Source organism: Rhinopithecus bieti, unplaced genomic scaffold (genome assembly GCF_001698545.2).
Source record: "Rhinopithecus bieti isolate Rb0 unplaced genomic scaffold, ASM169854v2 scaffold_70550, whole genome shotgun sequence".
Classification (NCBI taxonomy): Eukaryota; Metazoa; Chordata; class Mammalia; order Primates; family Cercopithecidae; genus Rhinopithecus; species Rhinopithecus bieti.
In genome coordinates, this window is record NW_016826791.1 from 358,872 (window position 1) to 368,548 (window position 9,677).

General features: G+C 46.2%; 1 protein-coding gene across 1 annotated transcript; it reads right to left on the reverse strand.

Moving 5' to 3' along the window:
* Positions 1-71: 71 nt before the first annotated feature.
* CCT8L2 (chaperonin containing TCP1 subunit 8 like 2) lies at positions 72-2,157 on the reverse strand. The gene has a single exon (XM_017863628.1). It carries the CDS (start codon positions 1,861-1,863, stop codon positions 190-192), a length of 1,674 nt encoding a protein of 557 aa, XP_017719117.1. The 5' UTR covers positions 1,864-2,157; the 3' UTR covers positions 72-189.
* Positions 2,158-9,677: the final 7,520 nt, after the last annotated feature.

Genomic DNA, 9,677 nt, shown 5'->3' on the forward strand with positions numbered 1-9,677 from the left:
AAAAAAAAAAAAAAAAAAAAAAAAAGTCGAGAACTGGAAAGGAACTAAGTGCATGAAAAGAACTTTTATGCTCCTTCATGTTTTTATTTAAAGAAACTGAATCAAGTACCAAACACGGAATAAAGGCAAACATTCACTTTTGGGGTGATTGTTCCCTTCTTGGCAATCCCTGTTTTATTGAGGGTATCACTACTTATTCATTCCAAGGATTTTTTTGTTTTCCACAGGAGGTGGGCGTTTCTTTGTCTTCGTAGAGTCAGGATTCCAGATCTGCTGATGTGTGGGACTTTTCTTGGCCACTACGATTTTATCTACAGTCACGAGCTGCAGCACCACCTCAGTCACTGCTCGAAATCCTTGGGCTTTGACTATTAGGGTGTCCCACACCCCTTCCTGGGCCACATTTATTATCCCTTCAGCTCCCACACCCATTAGGAGGTTCCCACCTTGGTGCACTCCACTCATTTCTGCCACCACGTCTGAGACAGCTAAGCCTGCATTCTCTGCCAAGGTTTTAGGGAGATACTTCAGGGCCCGGGCAAATGCAAGGAATGCAAGCCCATTGGGCCCTTCCAATCTGCTTCCTTTATCAGAGAGCATTTTTGCCAAAGCCATTTCTGTGGCCCCAGCTCCTGGAATCAGTCTGGGATCTTGACATAGCTGGAAATAGGCATCAATGCCGTGGTAGACGGCCTGCTCTGCACTCCGCAGCCCCTGGGTGGTGGCTCCCCTGAGGACCACGGTGAGGGCAGGTGTGCCTGTACATTCCCATTCAAATACCACAGCCAAACCATCTCCCAGCTCCTGCCTGTAAACCCTCTGGCACCTGCCTGGCCTCTGGGGAGGGAGCAGACGAGGCAGCAGAGGTGTGTCCAGCACCTCACTCAGGTAAATGATCTCTGTCCGAGACCTAGCTTGGATCACCACGATGCCATACTTGTCTGCCAGCGTGAGGGTCTCCTCGTTGACCTCCCCCAACACCACTGCCACATTAATTCCCGCGGCTGCCAGCTGGCCTACTTGCTTTTCTAGTAATTGGTCACTTCCTTTACTAAATTGAGCTAGATCAGCAGGACTAGAAAGATAGGCCGTTGCTGGTGAATTTGGATGGGCAGGACCAAAGGGGCAAGCAAAGAGAGCCACCCTGGCACCACTTAACACTGCGGCCATTTGCCCACAGAGCTTCCCAGACATGGCTAACCCCGGGAGGAGGCAGGAATCCTCCAGTGTCCCCCCGTGCAGTGTGCACACCCCAACACGCTCAGGCTTGAAGCTGCCGTCTAGCTCCTTGATAGCCCAGCAGGCATGGGCCACCAGCTTGCTCAAGTGGTCCGTGGAGGACAGGGTGTGGGTATTCATCACAGAATAGAGAGCCCAGGACGGATCTTCCAAAGGCCCCAGAGATTGGATAGCCAGGGAGGGCAGTGTGGCCAGGACCTCTGCCGTGGCTGTGGCGTAGGCCTCCCGGAGCTGTGGGCGAGGCAGGCCGGCCTTCAGCAGCTGCTCTGCCTGTTCCAGCAAGGCTTCTGTCAGCAGAACCACGAAGGCTGTGCCGTCCCCACTATTCTCTGCCTGGGTTTGGGCTGCTTCCCGGAGGAGCCATGCCGCTGGGTGCTCCAGCTCCAGGGCCCTGAGGATGGCAGCAGCACACCCCGTGCACACTGTTTCTCCTTTCATGGTCACCAGGAACTTCTGCCGGCCATGGGGGCCATAGCAAGGCCGGATGACATTGGCCAGGGTCTGGACTGCAGCCAAGCTGCTCAGCAGGTGGGGCTCCTCCTCTTCCGGACTCCTCGGGCTCTCCCTTGGGTGCAGTGCCAGCCGCTGGGGCAGCTCCAGGGCTGAAGGGACTGTGCTGTCCATGGCCCGCAGAGAGAGGAGAGGCCACCGTGAGTTGCAGAGATGCTCTAGAAAGAGCAGCAGGGGCACCCTTGACACCGATCGTTGAAAGTACTCAAGAGGTCAGTGGAAGCAAGGAGCCAAATGCCCATTGATTGGTATCTGAAGACGTCAGCATGGACCGGCGATCCACTGTGGGTCCAAGGATGAGCTCCAAAGAGCCTAGTCCCAAAGCCACCCCAGGATTGATTCTGTAAAGGAACTGGGCTCTTGGGGCCTCTCAACCTTGGTGACTGAAATGGGATCTTTAACTGATGAAGTCACAAAGTGGAAAATGGAACCAGGGTAGAGAATGAGGTCACGGAAGGCTGGTTAGAACTGAGGAGGCCCTACCAGCAGGCAGAAGTCAGGCCTTGTCCAGCAATGGAGGTATGTGCACCTCTGCACCAGGTCTGAGACTAGTTTAAATGTTAGAGACAATGAGGAGGAGATCAAGTGAAAAACTACCCACTTCACCCTGTCTAGAGTGCAGTGGCATGACCATGGTTCACTGCAGGCCCAACTCCCTGGTCTCAAGCAGTTCTCCTGCTCAGCCTCCCAGGTACCTGGGACTACAGGCGCACACCACCACATCTAGCTAGTTTTTGTATTTTTTGTAGAGACAGGGTTTCTGTATGTTGTCCAGGCAGGTCTTGAACTCCTAGCCTCAAGAGAGCCTTCCACCTTGACCTCCCAAAGTGCTAGGACTACAGGTGTGAGCCACCACCACACCCACCCCACCATTTTTTTTTTTTTTTTTTTTTTTGAGACAGAGTCGCATTCTATTGCCTAGGAGTGCAGTGGTACGATCTCAGCTTACTGCAACCTCTGCCTCCCAGGTTCAAGCAATTCTGCTTCAGCCTCCCAGTAGCTGGGATTACAGGCGCCAGCCACCACGCCTGGTTAATTTTTTGTATTTTTAGTAGAGATGGGGGGTTTCACCATGTTGGCCATGGTTGGCCAGGCTGGTCTCAAATTCCTGGCCTCAAGTGGTCTGCCCACCTCGGCCTCAAAAGTGCTGGGATTACAGGTGTGAGCCACCACCACGCCTGACCTTTTTTTTTTTTTGAGAAGGAACTGAGAGATGATGTCTGTGTTTTGTTTTGTTTTGGTGTTACTTTCACTTGCAGTACTATGTAATATTATCCTTGTTTTGCTATCTGTCTGCCTTTGCCTTTTTGGGTGCCTTATCAGTTTGTGCTTGTGTATCAGGTTTCTTAGGGTATCTGTTGGTCCTTCAGGGTGCAGGTGTGGGAGGCTGCACAGCATGCATAACTGTGCCACCACTCATCTCCACCTCCCTGGCAGAGGCAGGGCAAGGTAAGGGCGGTGGGGGGAAAGATGCTGACAGCTCACAGGCAAATAGAAGTGAACCCAGAGGGATGAAAAGCGGCCAGCCTCCCAGTGGTCAGGAAGGTAGAAGCCTAATGGGGCCCTGAGGTTTAAATGCCAATCGCCTTCCCATCCTAAACTTCAATGCTTATAATTTAAGTCTCTTTTTTTCATTCTCTCTCCTTTCCTCACTCCTCTCCTCTTTCCTCCTATAGAGCCTACTTGGGTAATGATGCTTCATCATTTAGTTTAACACGTATTTAGTCTGGACGTGGTGGCTCATGCATGTAATCCCTGCACTTTGGGAGGCTGAGGGGGGAGGATTGCTTAAGCTCAGGAGGTCGAGGCTTCAGTGAGCCATGATTGCACCACTGCATTCCAGCCTGGGCAACAGAGTGAGAGTGAGACTTGTCTCCAAAAGAAAAAAAAAAAAAAGTAAAGGAAGGCCGGGCACGGTGGCTCAAGCCTGTAATCCCAGCACTTTGGGAGGCCGAGACGGGCGGATCACGAGGTCAGGAGATCGAGACCATCCTGGCTAACACGGTGAAACCCCGTCTCTACTAAAAAATACAAAAAAAAAAACTAGACGGGCGAGGTGGCGGGCACCTGTAGTCCCAGCTACTCGGGAGGCTGAGGCAGGAGAATGTCGTAAACCCGGGAGGCGGAGCTTGCAGTGAGCCAAGATCCGGTCACTGCACTCCAGCCTGGGCGACAGAGCGAGATTCCATCTCAAAAAAAAAAAAAAAAAAAGAAAAGGAAAGGTCATTTGGAATCCTAGTCCAGAGATAACCATTGTTTACAACTTGAACATTACTACTTTGCACATATTGTATGCATACATAATTATAGATTTACACCATTTTACATAAGATTATGATACATATATGCTATTCTGTAATCATTTCCTCCTCAACATTATCTTGGCTCAGAGAAATGTTTCCTTTTTTTTTTTTTTGGACATGGAGTTTTGGAGTTGCCCTCTTGTTGCCCAGGCTGGAGTACAATGGCATGATATTGGCTCACCGCAGCCTTTGCCTCCCGGGTTCAAGCAATTCCCTTGCCTCAGCCTCCTGAGTAGCGGGGACTGAGTAGCCATGCGCCACCACGCCTGGCTAATTTTGTATTTTTAGTAGAGACGGGGTTTCTCCATGTTTAGTCAGGCTGGTCTCGAACTCTCGACCTCAGGTGATCCGCCCGCCTCGGCCTCCCAAAGTGCTGGGATTACAGGTGTGTGCCACTGTGCCCGATCTGTGAGCCACCGTGCCCAGCCTGAGAAATGTTTCTAAGAAGATCTTATTTGGTCTGAGGACCATGAATGATTATTTTGACCACTTTTGATTCTGGAGACTCCATTTGGATCAGGCATGGTCCTCCAAATCCAGGCTTCTGAAAGCCTAGACCTCAGATTAGGCTTGATGTTCCACAAAAGATGTGGTTATGAGAGCAGAGATGACTTGCCTGTGTTGTTATACAAATGCAAAATGTAACAATCAACAAACATGTAGCAAAGTATGCATGTATACATTTTCTCTAAAGATACAGTTTCTTTTTTTCAAAAATAAACACATTAGGCAGGTGTGATGGTGGGTGCCTGTTATCCCAGCTACTCGGGAGGCTGAGGCACGAGAATCTCTTGAACCTGGGAGGTGGAGGTTGCAATAAGCCAAGATTGCGCCACTGTACTCCAGCCTGGGCAATAAAGCGAGACTCAGTCTCAAAAATAAATAAATAAATAAAATAAAATAAAATAAAATAAAATAAAATAAACACTCCTGGCCAGTGGCCGTGGCTCAAGCCTATAATCCCAGCACTTTGGGAGGCCTGAGCCAGGTGGATGGCTTTGAGTTCAGGCATTCAAGACCAGCTTGGGCAATATAACAAGACCCCTGTCTCTACTAAAAATACAAAAAAATAGCTGGACATGGTGGTGTGTGCCTGTAGTCAGCTACTTGGGAGGCTGAGGTGGGAGGATTGCTTGAGCCCTGAGGGTGGAAGTTGCAGTGAGCTGAGATTGTGCCATTGCACTTCAGCCTGGGTGACAGTGAGACTCTGTCTCAAAAAAATAAAATAAAATAGATACACACTCCTATAAAGGATCCTCTTAGTTCTTTTTCTAACACCTAATCTATATTTTCATATTTATTTCAGTTACTCTACAACTGTTCATTGAGCTGCTGCTGAATAGGGGAAATAAGGCAGATAACTACTGCCATCTCCGTTGGGCTTAGGGACGATACAGACATTTATCTGGGCACTTTCATTATAGGCAATGAGAGCTGTGAGTGGGGAAAGCACGAGGTTGGCAGAAGCATTTAGGTGGACACAGCCATTCTCACGGAGGGCAGAGGTCTAAAGCGAAAGCCAAAGAAAAAGCAGGAACTGGCCTCGTGGAAAGGGGAAGGGAGATGGGACAGCCTGGTGGTTTGTAGCCCACCAGAAGGAGTTCTGAAAACTGGTGGTCAGGTGAGAAGGAAAGCCGGGGAAGAGATGAGCACATTGGCCAGAGGGTAGCAGGGGCTCTCCAGGACCTAGTAAGCCAAACCAAGGAATTTAGGCTTCAGCCTGCAGGGTGATGAATAGGGCTGTCTATTCCATTTCTTTTTTTTTTTTTCTTTTTTCTTCTTTCTTTCTTTTTTTGAGATAGCGTCTCACTCTGTTGCCCAGGCTGGAGTGCAGTGACACGATCCTGGCTCACTGCAACCTCCACCTCCCTGGTTCAAGCAATTCTCCTGCCTCAGCCTCCAGAGTAGCTGGGATTACGGGCGCCTACCACTACGCCTGGCTAATTTTGTATTTTTATAGAGGCAAGGTTTCCCTATGTTGGTTAGGTTGGTCTTGAACTCCTGACCTCAACTGATCCGCCTGCCTCAGCCTCCTAAAGTGCTGGGATTACAGGTATAAACCACCGTGCCTGGCCTGAAAATTTCTAGTTTATGATACTTGCCAGCAGAATGTGTTCTGTCACCCTCTTCTGAATAGATACGGTTGTCTGCTATGACTACTCTCACCCTTGCCCTTCCCCCTGAATCCCACAGACGCATTTCTTTTAAAATATGATCTTGTACACAATGGATGTAAATATTTAATCTTTCTATTTGTATGTTTTTCCATGTTTCTTTTATTTTCTTTTTTTCTTTCTTTCTTTTTTTTTTGAGATGGCGTCTCCCTCTATTGCCCAGGCTAGAGTGCAGTGGTGCAATCTCGGCTCGCTGCACCCTCTGCCTCCTGGGTTCAAGGGATTCTCCTGCCTCAGCCTCCTGAGTAGCTGGTACTACAGGTGCCCACCACCAAGCCCGGCTAGTTTTTGTATTTTTAACAGAGACAGGGTTTCACCATATTGGCCAGGCTGGTCTCGAACTCCTGACCTTGTGATCTTCCCACGTTGGCCCAAATCCCAAAGTGCTGGGATTACAGGCATAAGCCACCGTGCCTGCCCTCTATGTTTATTTTCTAGTTGCCTACTTGTCCTTTTGTGTTTATCCTTGTTAACTACTACTGCCAGGCTTAAAGTATAGATCCCTAGAGGGCAAGATTTGTATCTATATAAAGTGTACTGCAAAACATCTACTTAGTCCTCACATTCTTAAACACAAATTACTTTTGAAGACGACTGTTCTGTTTGTTTCCTTCCTGGTATTTTCTTTAACTTTTCCACCAAACAGGTACATGATACACATTACTGAAATAACTTATATAGCAATATGAATTTTTTTTTTTGTTTTTTTTGAGATGGAGTTTCGCTCTTGTTGTCCAGGCTAGAGTGCAATGGCATGATCTTGGCTCACTGCAACCTCCGCCTCCTGGGTTCAAGCGATTCTCCTGTCTCAGCCTCCAGAGTAGTGGGGATTATAGGCGCACGCCACCATGCCAGGCTAATTTTTGTATTTTTAGTAGAGATGGGGTTTGCCATGTTGGCCAGGCTGGTCTCGAACTCCTGACCTCAGGTGATCTGCCTGCCTTGGCCTCCCAAAGTGCTGGGACTACAGGTGTGCGCTACCCTCCCAGGCAAATGTGAGGTGGAGGTTGCAGTGAGCCGAGATTCCATCACTGTACTCCAGCATAGGCGACAGAGCGAGACTGTCTCCTACTTCAGCCTCCCAAGTAGCTGGGACTACAAGCATGTGCCACCATGCGTAGTTAATTTTCTTTGGTATTTTTTTGTAGAGATGGGGGTCTCACTATGTTGCCCAGGCTGGTCTGGAACTCCTGAGCTCAAGTGACACACCTGCCTTGGCCTTCCAAAGTGCTAGGATTACAGGCGTTAGCCACGGTGCCCAGCCTACAGTGCAACTTTAATCATAACAATATGAACACAAAAATTATAAGACCTAAAATTTAAGCTTTCAGTGGTCCTTCTATAACTGTGAAAGTTTGGTTCCTAAAAAGCCTTGAGGAATTTATGGGAAAACAAAAGAGACAGACATCATTTACTAGTGAACCTGTGCACTCTAAATAAAGACAGTATCAATGACATTTTATAGGCCTTCAATTACTAAGAATGAATATTGGACTATGATTTTTTATTCACTGTCACTTGTTTGCTAGATGCTTTGACAATCTTCCTTGCCTATTGTTTCCTGAGATGTTGGTTTTTCTGTGTCACAGATAACAATGTTCATTACCTCCCCATTAAAAACTACATATATATATATATGATTAAATGATTACTACATGTGCTTTGAAACATTCAACTATTATAGACAGTAAAAGTCCCTTGTAATTCAACCCTTTGCAGATGATTGGTTAACAGGTTACTGCACATCTACCTAAATTTAAAATCCCATATTTAACATGTATACTTATCAGAAAGTACTCATTCTAATATTTTTCTGTTGCATTTGGTACTATTTCCAGATGCTCCTGCCTTTTTGGTTTTATGATTTTGAAGGACCTCAGCTCCCTGCCTCCTAGATTTTTGCCACTGTGGTCTCAGAGCTGTGTAATTTGGATGACTGAGATGGAAAAACCTCTGGAAAACCTTTATTTATGTTGAATAAGTATTCCTTGAATCCTTCCTCAGCATCCTGGGTTATATTTGTTTGCTCTGCTCATGATACCTTCATGCCAAGGAGACTGCTATCAATTCTCTTAAAACAGATCCCAACTCCCTGCTCACAGTGGCCAAAGGAATGGAGATTTAAGGCTGCGTTTACTTACCTGCATCATCTTCATCTTTCCATGAAGCATTGCTGCACAAACCTCTGTTTCTACACTTCCATTCAATCGGCTCACTTTTCTGCTCTTGGTACCCTTTGTTTCTTGTGAACTCTCCAGCAGGAGTGACTTGCAATTTGTATACACTGACATTTAAGTTCTTGGAAGTGCTGGAGAAGCGTATCAAAGTAAATTATCCTGATGTATAATTTTGTGCATGTAAAACTCACAGTGGAAGTGCCTGTTCTAATTTCAGTATGGAACACAGATAAACATTTGGATTAATAATCCAGTTTTGAAAGCGTACTTTATTTAAAGTACAATGTGCTGAAAAAAATGAAAAAAAGGGTGCTTTCAAATTTGTACCTAGTAAACTTTCACTAGATCACATCATATGTTTATCACGAGTCATGTATATGTTGTATTTCTATGTGTAATCGTCAGGCACTTTTAATTTCTAGTTTGCATTTACCATGCCAGCCTCCTCCTCAACCCCAAATTTCCTTTGGTTATAAATTTTGTAAATTTGAAAGAGCCAGCAGGGATTAAACCCTGAAGGAATTCAAATGACTCTCTGACTTTATTCCTCATTTCAGCCATTTCAAAAAATTATGCTTTCATTTAGAATAGGCTCTGGGAATCAAAGTGTGTATATTTTGCCCAAGTAGAAGACACAGTTTAAAGTTAACATCCTAGCCACTAGAAGGGAAAGCGAACAACATCGCTGGAAAAGGAGCCTATTGTTTTTACCTTACACTAAAACTACATTGCAAAGATCAAAAGAAATCAAGATGAGAGTGTGTCTCTTAATGCCAGGCCCAAAGTAGATGCTTATTAAATGATAGTTTACCCCAATCCTTCACAGATGGTTGATAGGTCTATTTCTCCCCTATTCAAATCTAGAATTTGTTCACTCCCATATACTAATGGATAGTGAATGGAAAGCACAATATAGATCATCGTCCAAGCATCAGGTATTAGCCTGAGAAATCCAGAATCCCGTATTTGTAACTGTCCTCCTTGAGAAAGTGCATTTTTCAGGCGGATTCTAGCCCCATTTTCTTTTACCATTTTGCATATTATAAGAGGTGGCTTAGAAATACTTCGAAATTTGCCTCTTCGTCACAACACACTGAACGTTAAGATCAAGTGGTTGGGTTTTTATTGGCTTATTTTGTCTTTCACCGTTTCATTTCTCGAGCTGTCATCGTTCTTTTCGTATTACCTCCTTATGAACCTTTTCTGGATTAAAAAAATGACGTTATAATAACGAAACTCTAACTGGCGTTGGATTAGAACGAAGTTGACTCCAT

Coding starts and splice junctions, on each gene's coding strand:
- CCT8L2 (XM_017863628.1), bottom strand. CDS start 1,863: ATGGACAGCACAGTCCCTTCAGCCCTGGAGCTGCCCCAGCGGCTGGCA.